General features: G+C 38.6%; 1 protein-coding gene across 1 annotated transcript; it reads left to right on the top strand.

The window, feature by feature from the left end:
• The first annotated feature begins 5,367 nt into the window (after window positions 1–5,367).
• Window positions 5,368–11,521, top strand: LOC110001453 (secretory carrier-associated membrane protein 5). The gene is made up of 7 exons (XM_020656979.3): window positions 5,368–5,555; window positions 5,981–6,040; window positions 6,122–6,241; window positions 7,670–7,826; window positions 9,057–9,158; window positions 9,996–10,113; window positions 10,512–11,521. The coding sequence occupies exons 2-7, from the start codon at window positions 6,034–6,036 to the stop codon at window positions 10,677–10,679; spliced, it is 672 nt and encodes a 223-aa protein (XP_020512635.1). The 5' UTR covers window positions 5,368–5,555; window positions 5,981–6,033; the 3' UTR covers window positions 10,680–11,521.
• The last annotated feature ends 672 nt before the right edge of the window (window positions 11,522–12,193 follow it).

Raw genomic sequence — 12,193 nt, 5'->3', positions numbered from 1 at the left:
ACCAAGACATGTTTGACTTCCTGTGCTTTTGACGTCGCAGCTGCAGATTTTTGTAATGACTTAGTGGAATGCTGCTCCGACTCTTAGGCAGCCCTAGTTGTCCCCTTTTTTTCTCGAGGACCTCCAATGTGGAGACTGGCATCTTGTAAAACTGGAGTGGCTATGTGATTTAGGGTCAAGTGGGACATGCTTTCATAGCAGACCAACTTGGAGAGTTAGCTACCAACTCTCCAAGTCAAAGCAGATAAGAGGTATCAGGTGAATGATGTATCCTTCAGGGTGCTGTTGAAAACCTTTCTAAGGTTCTTTACTGATTTTTCTTGTAACTCCGACTTTAGTAACACCTTGAATACTGAAAATAAACAGTATCCACCTACAGCCTAGTACCATCTCTCTGGTGACAGATCATCTTTAAAGGCCATGATGGGAGATTGGTGCTTTGTGTATTTCATCTTGGGCCCTTTGCGCTCTGGCTCAGAGCAGGTTTTACGATAATGTTCATGGCCAAGGAAAACAAATTTACAGAGATGATGGCCCCTGTGATTATCCCTACTTCAGTCTTGGCCCGCCTGATGTTATTGCTTTTAATATACTTTGTGGTTCAAATGCTATAGTTGTTGCTATAATACATAAAAGGTTTTTCATTAAAATTTTAGTACAATTATATAATATGTAGTTAATATTTCATCAAATGATGCAAATCTCTCCAAGGAACAGTAACGTACATGTATATGATGGTTTCCTGATGTGCTTCAATAGTTACCGAGGGTGCAAGGACTGCAGAATTTATGTGAGAAAATGATGCATCGACATTCAAGAGGTAGGTTATTATCTAAGTCTTTGTTTGAAATGAATCTATGATTGTGTTCTATTGACAATGTTTAAGTGATGGAATTGAGCATTTCAATAAGGAAAAGTCATTACCATACATTTTACAGAGTTTGGTCCCTCAGTTTGAAATTCAATGCTGGGTTATATGTATAAATGGGAGTGTGAAGCAGTCCATTACTGTTGAATATTTTAATTATGTTTAGCCTTCTTTGCGTTCTATTGTTGTTTGCCCTACGCCAGTGGTCACTCATTCACACACAAATTCACACACGTACAGTATATCAGAGGCTGTGACATAAAGTGCCAAACTGCCCATCAGTGCTATTTCATTCACACACATTTACACATTAATGGCAACTTTGGGGAGCAATTTGGGGTTTAACAATCACATTTTTTTCAAGTATATAAAGGAACAAGAAAATAATCCTTGTTTCTATTATATTGCTCTGTTAAGCCTTTTTTTATCATTACAAGAGGAGTTTCAAAAGTAGAAAGTTGTTTAGAAGTGACAGCAGTTATTATTGGGTTTGAAATTTGAAAAGAAGCAATTTGTTCTTTGTGTCTCTTTCTCTTGTGTGCGAGTCTGTAAATGGTAAATGGACTTGAGCTTCTATAGCGCTTTTCTAGTCTTCTGACTACTCAAAGCCTAACCCTAACCCTACACATTCACACCCTGGTGGCAGTGGATGCTATGTGACCATCAGTATTAACTAATCCCATTCATACGCATTCATACGCCGCATACGAAGCTGCGGGAGCAATTCTGGGCTAAGTGTCTTGCCCAAGGACACGTTGCTCCAGGAGCTGAGGATCGAACCCTCTACCTTCCGGTTGAGAGACGACGATGACTCTACCAACTGAGCCCCAGTCGTCCCTGTAAGGTTTGTGTGTTTGAATAATAAGTACAGTTGTATCCGTGGTGGCTGTCTTTAATTTTCCTCAAGGTCAGAGAAACAGAATCACATCTAACAGCAGAGCATCTCCTGAATAGAAAAGGAAGACCACTGAGTGGCTGACAGACAGATGGCACAGCGCCCTCAGCTGGAGGTGCTAAGGAGTGACAACATCAGGCCCAGACACAGACATGCATCATTCATGTCAGCACTACAAAGGCAGCCGCGCTGATCAGAATGCTGAGCAATCCAAGTGCACAAAGACAGATGTTTTCTACCTGCTGAAAGAAGAGCCATAATTGACTGTATATTTATTTTGTCAGTTTTCTGATGTTTGCCTTCTTTCCAATAATTTTAGAATCTACTTCCCTTTTTTTCTTTTTTTTTTAAAGACAATTATAGTCTGAGCTCCATCTCCAGCCAGGTCCACTCACCAGCTGTGAACTGTTTAGTTAACAAACACTGTATGCTACGATCCATGCCTCATGTTTGGATATGTAAATGAGGTTGGTGTATGATTGCCTCGCCACAATGTTATTCCACCTCCTTCCGCTGGAGGGTTGCCCTCCAAATGCTTGGTCTGGAGGAAAGTGTCTCCATAGAAACCAGGACAACGGTGGCACATGGGCTTAGGGGGTGACTGGGCAAATGCAGGACAATGACACTTGGGGTGCACTGGTGCTGGGCCACAAGTGAAGTTTAAAGCAGGGGTATTGAGTGTTGAACAACAGACACTCACTTTTGCATCATTTAAAGTGCATTTACATGTCAAGTGATAAAGATTAATAAACGTGCTCATGTATGCTGAAGTAGGCTACTAAGTTTGTATGTGTCGGTGTGTGTATGGGAAAGTTTTTTTGACTTTTCTCCTTGAAAGATTTTCAGTATTTCTATGATGTTCAATAAATGCTGATGAAAAGATATCCGGCCCTTCTCCTATCCTTCATTTCCTCTCTTCTTCTCTCTGCCTTCTTCTATTTTTCCCTCCAACCATTCACATTATCTCACTATCTCATTGGATACTTAATATCCTGCCTTCTATCTGTTTCCAATGCAGTAAGATGACAAAGCACACAGCAAAGATAACCCAGAAAGACTCATTGTGTTGCATTGATGCTGTCTTGGGAAACTCGTGGGGGAAATCGGACTCATTCAATCTCTGCAGAGTAAAACACTGTGGTTGGTTCGTGAGCTGAAGTTGGAGGGAGAAGGTGGGCTGTGTAAATGCAGAGGAGGGCCATTATTTCCTGAAAGAAGCAGCCCTTGTCCTAATTAGCCTGAAAAGTAGATTCTGAATAATATTGTAAATTGAAGATTGCGAGGCGCGTAAAGAAATTCATCTCAATGGCTGCCTTGTTTGGTGTAGAGACGAGAGAGGCGTAATAAGAGCTGGAGTGAGGAAGACAACAAAGAGGCAAGATTGCGAGACCACTTATAACCAACTCAGTCTATGTCAAAGTGGCTATAGAACAACCTGTTAGAAACACGTCTAGACTGAAGCTCTTTCTGATGCATATTAATGAAAAGAGGAGCGGGAAAATGAGAGTGTCATAGAAGTGACAGTAAGGGAAGAAAGAAGGGTCCCTGATGCATTCAAAGTAGCTTATAAAAGTTTATTAAAAAAACATGTTCTTATGAGCCATATGCACTTTCTTTTTTTCCTGGACACACTGTACTGATCTTTATTCTGATATAAAGCAAATGTCTAGACTATGACTGCTTACAGTTTTCTATGCCCATCTTTGTTTTATGCTACTTCCTTCACTTTCTTTGAAATTCAGAACTGGAGAAGATCCATATGGTGATGACCTGCTTTCTGCCCAGTATAAGCTAGCAGAGAAGTTCCTCAGGACTTAACAAGGAGATGAGGGAGAGGAATGGATGGATCTTATTTTTAGCATTTCTCATCACATAATTTAAAAACGTTTATATAGAAAGGGGCAAATGACTTACGGTATGTCTTAGTTTGTCATTAAGATGCTCAGTATCTTTTAGAAAATGAGTCACTCTGCTGTTACAGTTCCTATTTGTGCTGTTTACTCTCTCTCTGTTACATATATCAACACATGACTTACATCTGTAAGTAAAGGCTGTTACCAAATTTCTATTGTTAAGTAGTTTGTGATATTCTGCTATTTAAAGCTTTTTTTAAGTGAATGTATTAACCTCTACTTCCAGAAAAAATGTATCCACACAGTATAAAGTTATGTACAGTGATTAAAACCCATTTCATTGGTGACGACATATGGATGGTGTTCATTATGTCCATATGGTTTGATCAGGGCACATTTGCACCTGTGATTAAGGTTAAAATTTAGAATTATAGAGTAACTCATTTCCATAGTTCTTCCTTTTAATTCATTTCTATTTACTCTGTCAAAACACAGCACCATGGCAACTTAGATAATATCATTTTTTTCAAGTTGTATTGCCCGAGAGAGTTTGATTTATTTAGCCTGCATACAGAAAAGGGTATTTTTGGCCTTTGTTATCAGTTACAAATCAAATCATTGGAGGTACATCAGAAAGCAGTAATCAAAGTGTGGTAAAGGCCAGAGCTGCATATTTGACAAAAAGTACATATCAAATTAATCTGTTAACTACAGTGAGACCACGATGTCAGGCACAGCCTACATGATTTTATGATTCATTCATTCATTACAACCAATGGGTCTTGACAAAAATGACCCAAAGTCATAAAATCATTTTTGGACTTGTTCTTTTCTTCTACTGTATATGCCTAAATGTGACAATTTTTTTCTATGTACTTTATGTTGCTGTTATATGTACACTTTTCAAACTAGAAACTGAGTAATGTCTGTTTTGAGACCTGTTGTACTGTACAGTACTGCTGGACTTTTACCCATCCATCGTAGCTCCAAATATGAAACAGGTGGCTCCATATTGTGGATTAATTACCAACTTCTCCTGCCAGCTAAATTTTTTTTTCTTTTGAGCAAGCCAAGCAAATGAATGCCAACAAGTGTGCACAGTGTCGAGAGTGTCCTGTTGAATCTAATTTAGAGTTTTGTTTTTGAATTAGTACAGACACTAACTGCAATGAAACAGCGCTCCCTGCTGGAGAGATAGAGTAAATGTCTTATTTAAGTCAGATACACATACTAAGGCTCACATTTGGTTCTGGGCACTGATATAACATGATGCCTTTTATCAAACAGGGTATCAAAAAGCCAAATGTACAAAAAGAAGAGTAGCCTATGTATAGCCCTATTAAACAGGAGAACTACGTAGGCCTTTTACTAACATTGATACGTTCTTATTAGAAACTATAACTTGTTGTGTGTCTGTGTGGGTTTTTTTTAATAGATATATATGTAGGCTAGTTTATAGATGATGCACACGCTGCTGCGTCATATTTCTACGGCAAAGAATCATTGCTGCTCGACACAGCCGAAGCAACATAACCATTTACACAATGTCTCTCATTTCAGACGAGCTGATTTAAAGATGTACTTAAATGATACAGTTACACTTGTTTGCACTTCAACGCTAAGTCGGTGTGTCAGGGTTCAGAACCATGGACAGAGGGCTAAACAGTGATTGGGTCAACAATACAACGTCAAGGATTGGAGTAATCTGCCTATTGGTCTGAGTCAAAGTGACAGCAGAATCAAGCGCGCTGATTGGTCGAGGGACGGAAGCGTTAGGATTTATTGCTCAGGGGAATGTCCAGGGTAAGATATTAAATTAGTCCGATAGTTTAGCTTAGAGACATCGTCTTATTGATTGTCTGCTACGTTTAACACGCTGAGACTTTCCCAACGGGAGCCTGTGGACTTTAAAGAGAGAAACAGCTGATCTCTGGGGAAGGTAAGAAGATTATGTTCTCCGTGAAATCCGTAATTCCTGCCGATGATGGGCCAGCCCTGTCAAAATATCCCACTGACGTCGCTATTAAACAATATTATTGGCCGGTGCTGGGACGTCTTGACTATGTTTGCAACAGCTGTGCGTGTCCAGTCTCTCTGGAGGAGTGTGGGGGCCCTTCTGGTTGTATTTAGTCAAACCGGAAGGATTCATCTGTGAAAATCTTATCAAGTGCGTCGAGACGGCGCCTGGAGGGCTCACACATTAAATCCCTGACAGGACGTGATAGCTTATCTTATAGCACCTTCTGTTACAACATGTTAATAACATAAGATGTGTTTCCCCACACCGTAGACCTGTACGATATTACCTCCTACATCAGCACCTCATAACCCCCCCCTGTGTGTTTTTTTTTTTCGTTTGACAAGCTCAAGAGTCTGAGGAAGAAGTAAATCTACGAGCTACCTCTACAATCTTTCACATGGCAGGTCAGTCATTATAGAGCTGTATAACTGGGAACTACGATATGCAACAAGCTTTAACTAACTGTTCTGAAATCATTGTCTCAGAGCCGAACTTTCCCCCACTGCCGGGCTTCATCCCTCTGAAGCCATGCTTCTACCAGGACTTTGAGGAGATCCCTGAACAGCACCGCAGCATGTGCAAGAAAATGTACCACCTGTGGATGTGTAAGTGAAGTAGAGTTACATTGTTGTATTAATTCTGCATCATAGGCTACTACTATATAAACTTTACCTTAAGTTACGATGAAACTGACTTTTTTTCTGCCCCGACTATCTGACTCTCCTTTTAAAGAATAAAAAGGAGCCAACAGACTTTTCCTGAAGGTCCCATAAACCTTCCCCTCTGTAACTCACGATAAGAAGTACAATGTAACAGAAGGGCCATGGTCTACAAGGGTCCCTATAGTCCACAAAGATTTTGATTTCTTTTATTGGCTGTTATCCTGACTGGTTTATTTGCTAATGAGTCATGGCACTGACCAGATGGCCTTGGTTTGAGCAGAGCGGTAAACATTGAAATTGTGTTTGACAATTTTCGCCAGAAGCCCTTTCATCAAAGTTTATTACACCATAAACAAGCAGCACAATGATGCTTGTGATATTGCTCTGTTCTGAAAGCTCCCTGCCTGTCCATGAAAGGGAGAGGAACAAAATCCACTGTGGCGTTTACACAGGTGCGACGACAATAACCTGGTAGTAAGAGAACGCCACTAAGCCAAATAACAGTTTGAAAACAAATCATACCCGGTAGCATCTGATTTGGGCCAAATACGCACGTCCAGAAGTGCCTCTCCACCTCAGTGAGCCTGCTGCAAATTACAGCCGGATATTTATTGTGTTTCCAGGAGATTTTTTTTATTAACAATTATCTTTTATTCTCAATGAGAAATATAAATTCCTCTCTAAACTATTAATGATCGTGACGAACATTTTTTTCTACAGGGTTCTTCATTTTCAATATACGATAAACATAAGCAGGTATTTCAGCTGATATTCAAACTTACTAACATCTCCTTTCCCCCGTTACAATTTTCTGCATTCTGCTTGCACTTGCATTTACCATTTTCTACTTGTGCTTTTCAGTGTGTTTGTGGTTTCTTCTTGCATTGTGAAAATCATTTGAAGTTTTTTTTCTGCTGTTTCAAGACATTTAACTGTGTTCCTTAATAGCAGTCATGTTGCAGCTGTGTTTGGCCTCATAATTATCTTGAGAGGCACAGTGCATTGTTTTTACTGGCCCCAAATATGAAGCAGATCAGCCTGAAAACCTAGTTTGGAGAAGAGATGGAACGAAAGCACAGAGCTACAGTTATTCTTATTACATGCATGTTAAGCAGAGAGTAAACTGCAACCTCATAATATCTCTGAAAATTAATAGAAAATGACATGTACAAAAATGCTATTTAGGGAACACAAGCTGCATTGTCAACCACTGCAATTAAAGGCTTTGAAAAATGTTTTGCCTTCTTTCATCATATCCACTTTATTTTTTACTCCTTCCTGCATGTGCATGTCTCTGTATGTGTGCCTTAAACAGTGTTTTTCGTCCATACCTGAAATCCATTGTCTGTTTTTTTTTTGGGTGTGTTTAAGTGAATAGTGCTACTCTTGCGGTGAATCTTATTGGCTGCTTTGCCTGGATGTTTGGTGGTGGAGGTGTGACCAACTTTGGGCTGGCTATCATCTGGCTGCTCATGTTCACTCCCTGCTCCTACGTGTGTTGGTTTAGAGCCATCTACAAGGCCTTCAAGTAAGTCATATATGACACTCAAGTTTCAATTTCAAGTATTGTTGAATTAGTGTTTCGGTCATAACTCAAGGTAAAATTGTGTTTGTGTTGTTGAAATTGTTGACAGTCATCGTAGTTGAAGAAAGAATAAGGCAATGCATTAAAACACGAGAACACAATATTGAACTCGTATGTTATACTGACATATTATACAGAGAGGTAAAGTTGAATTCTACTGTTTGTGTTTTATCAGCTCAGTAGAGACAATAACTCTGGTATAAAATATACTGAATGTGTATCCCGTGTTAGTGAGTAACCGATTGACAGAGAATATCTCTAGCTTTGAAAAGTAACTGCAGGCACATCTAGTGGTGAAGTGACACTATATGTCAGGTGATGTATCTGAAGAGCTGATTATAAATTTAATAACACTTATTCTTGCTTTTTGCTCTTACTTGTTTGTTTTCTCTATATATAGCTGTATTCCTAACATGGTTTTGTATTTCTTGTCTTGTCGGTTTTGTTCTGTTAGTATGAGAGAATTGCACACACACAGAACCGTACCATGAATGGCTCTGATTCTCACTCTACAGGCAGGAGACTGGGAGAGGGCATGCTCCTCTTAGTTATTTGTGGTAGAGAGAATACTTTGCAAATTCAGGGGAAGATGGAATGCTCTGTATCACAATGTATTGTATTGTATTGTGTCTACTGCACAAAATCAAATACAAAACTGTCACATATTTAAAAAAAGAAAAGACTTCTTTGATTGTTGGCATGGTAATTTGAATGTGTTTCAAGGGGTTTAGCATCATTCAAAACAAATCTTACCATTCTTCTCAATTGGGAAACTCATTGGCAATGGTCCATAGTACGGTGGCTCTGAGAAACTATTCTTCTATTCTCTGGAAGTTTTCAGTGGCAGCAGAAATAACTAGAGGAGAAATGTCACCCTGAACATCCCTTCTGTCCCTGTCTGTAAAACAACTTTGAAATCCTGTGTATGAAGATCATGCCTATCATGAGGTGACTCCCTTTACAGCGTTTGCATTTTATCAAGCAAAGCCGATATAAATATCTTAAGTCATTCATGTATCTTTGAACTTTAGTTCTGCTTTTTGAACAGACAGGGACAGCTGATGTGTCTATCACAACCACAGTAAAGGACACGATCTGTGTGTCTGTGGAAACATCTAAGCCAGATCACATTTCTGTGTATAGATGCTACATCTTTATCTTTGTTTTTCTTAGGACTGACAGCTCCTTCAACTTCATGCAGTTCTTTTTTGTGTTCATGGCCCAAGTTGGCATCAGCATCATCCAATGCATCGGCATCCCTGGCTGGGGCGTGTGGTAAGAGTCCGAAACTGAAAATGTATTGAAATCATTTAGCTCAACTTGTTTGTATAATGTAATATGTTTTCTAATTTTTTTTGTTGATTTCTTGAAGAAAAGAAAATAAGTTTATGTTCATTTAGAAAGAGTTTCTAACATAAAAGGATACTTGAATGCCAGGGGCAACTCTTTATCTTGTGTTGCTGGATCTCACTCTATTTATTCAATTTGAAATAAATGTACTAAAGTAAGAAAAAATTCTAATGCGATCCCCTAACATTAAGGTGAAGCGAACAAGCATTTTAAGTAATACTCGAGCACAGTCTTTACAAAGGTTCACTGAATTTATTTCTCACATTTGAGGTGATAAAGTCCTAACTACTGGAATCACAGTTGTTTTGTTAAGATTTCAAAATCTGCTTGAGAATGAAACATTCAGAGTTGAAGCTCTAAGTCTGGTCAGGAACTATTTCTAAATGCCTTGTTCCCTGCTTTCATTAACATGACAGTGATGGAACATTAGAAATTGCCCTCATATAACTTTAATGATCGCCCTATTATTAGGCTTTGAGAGGCTGTTAAAGAGAACCTCAAAATGTCACTCGACTCAGACTGATGATCAGGAATTAATATTATGACAGCCTCCATAAAGTTTATAAATGTCACCGTTTGCAGCCATATATCATCATGTATGAGCTTTAAAATGTTTAAACTTTATATAGCAGCACTTACAATTCACAAGACTACTTACATTATGCGTGCAGATGTTGAGTGATTGTGTCATGTTGTGTTCATAGTCTTCAATTGATCTTTATTTGAAATGTATTTTGTTAATGTTCTTTTTGTTGCTTTCAGTGGTTGGTTGGCTACGATCTCCTTCTTCAGCTATAATATTTTGATCGCTCTCATCATGTTGGTCCCTACCATCATGTTCACTGCAGTGGCTTCTCTGTCCTTCATCGCTCTCACCAGGGTAGGAATTTAGCCTCTGCATTTCTAGAAAGGGAAATGACGACAGACAGGAAATCTATGTGAATACACGATCCGTGTTCATTATGTCTGTGAACAATGTTGTACATTATTTTTTTTATTTTTTTTGCATTGCCTGTTTACTCTTCAGCCGTAATTAAGTGACAATTAAAAAAAAACAAGCGAGAAGTATATCTATCTAAAACAAAGCAAAATAAAGTTAAACTTCACAAGCTTTTAAAAGTCCAAATTCAACCTTCCTTTGTACCATTAACATGGCATGTCCTTGAAAAATGCAAAAAATTTCCATAGCTCTATATGACAATAAATTAAGTTTTTTAATCACTTACCTTCCAAACATGAAGGCCTGTCAGTAATAACTTGATTCCACCTTGCCTTCAGATCCATAATTACTACCGTGGCAGCGGGGCCAGCATGTCCAAAGCTCAGGAGGAGTGGGCAACAGGAGCCTGGAAGAACCCACACGTCCAGCAGGCGGCCATGGGTGCAGCTGCTGGGGCAATGCAGGAGCAGCACTCCAGCCCTCAATACAACGAAAACCAGATGTAGCCTCTACAACACAGAGGTGGCAAAAAAATAATGGGACAGCTATGCCAAAGTTTTTAACAAAAGGGTTGGAAAGGGTTTGCCTCTTCTGAAAAAAATGTTTCCCTTTTAAGCTAATTTATGAAATGTTTAAAAAATGTAGCTCACTTTTATTACACGTTCAGTTTTTACATTTTCACCCCGTCGCTGATTCAGCAAGTTTCAGTGATTTCAAGCAATTTCATCATCAACTTATAGCTATGAACATCAGTGGGAAACTGGTTTTCACATGCCTGTATTAAAGGGCATTGTAATGATTTGTAGAACTTTTCATTGGTTCGTTGTTTGTTTGAGAAGGAAATGAAACTAGTTTTGAATGTGTCTTACGTTGTTCTTTAGTAGACCATGAGAGCTGTGTATGTACTCTTTGTGTTGATCTGTTGTTCTAGCAATTGTTGAGAAAAAAAGGTAAAATAAGTTTTTTTTTTCTTTAAATAAAACACATAGAAATAGATGTGCAGAAACATAGTTTGTCATTGTGTTTAAAAAAGCACGTTTAGAGTCTGTTGAAAATGTAAAGTTAGCTGTTTTCTAATAGTACACCAATGATTGAATTGTAACCTTGATTCTACTTTATTTTACCTCATAATAGTTTGACTACATTTTTATGCAGATTGTTAAAGAAGGTTGTAAGGATTCGTTTTTGTTACAATATAAACTGTATTATAGCTAAACTTCCTCTAAATTGGAAATAAATTAAAAATGTGAACATACTATTGTCATGTTTACTCTGTGCTGACATCAGATTTACACCACAAAAATAATCAAATCGGTGTTAAAAATAAAGTGATATTTCATACCCATAATATTGTAGTCACCTCTAGTTGATTCAAAAATGTCTTATTACTGAATGTATATCTAGCATGTGTCCTATTCTAAATGGTTTCATGCAGTGTATGAATGCACCTCTCCTGCTGTGTGGCTGTGTGGCCACTGAGAGGCGCTGATGATTTAGGAATGAAAAAAGAGGCAACATTAAAACATTACCTTCATTCATCCTTCACAGATCATAGTCTGTATTTATGCCAGTCCTATCGCTTTCCTTCCATGCTCTCTTTTTTCTCTGTCACCCTCTCCCCATATTGCGTTGTTATTCTCCCTCCCCATGCCAGAAAACAAACCCCACTGTGAATGAGAACTGTGGAGCTCAAGGTAATCACTACACACACATTCCATCATTGTGATATTTTATGATACTAGTATTTTTTAAATATGTAAACGGCAATAGATGACACGATTAAACTTACAGTCATTTGGAGTGGCTGTCTTGGTTTGTTGTTTTTGTTATACGCTGCTTAGAGGCTCCTTCAGGATGGTTGAATGATCATCACCCACGCTCTCCTCCCATCAAGTTGGGGTCCTGAAACAGAAGAAATAGAGTTTCTTTCTGACCTTTGGCAACCCTTCTGCCTGACGCATATTTGGTAAAGGATTGCATTTCTTATTTCTTTTTATTTCTTGTTTGGAGGGTACCCAGA

Source organism: Labrus bergylta, chromosome 3, assembly GCF_963930695.1.
Source record: "Labrus bergylta chromosome 3, fLabBer1.1, whole genome shotgun sequence".
In the NCBI taxonomy this organism is placed as follows: Eukaryota; Metazoa; Chordata; class Actinopteri; order Labriformes; family Labridae; genus Labrus; species Labrus bergylta.
The sequence above is the reverse complement of the archived record's forward strand: the minus strand, read 5'-3'. Positions and strand labels throughout refer to the sequence as shown.

Coding starts and splice junctions, on each gene's coding strand:
- LOC110001453 (XM_020656979.3), top strand. Junction 7,827..9,056: donor GCCATCTACAAGGCCTTCAA/GTAAGTCATATA, acceptor TGTTTTTCTTAG/GACTGACAGCTCCTTCAACT. Junction 10,114..10,511: donor CCTTCATCGCTCTCACCAGG/GTAGGAATTTAG, acceptor CCTTGCCTTCAG/ATCCATAATTACTACCGTGG.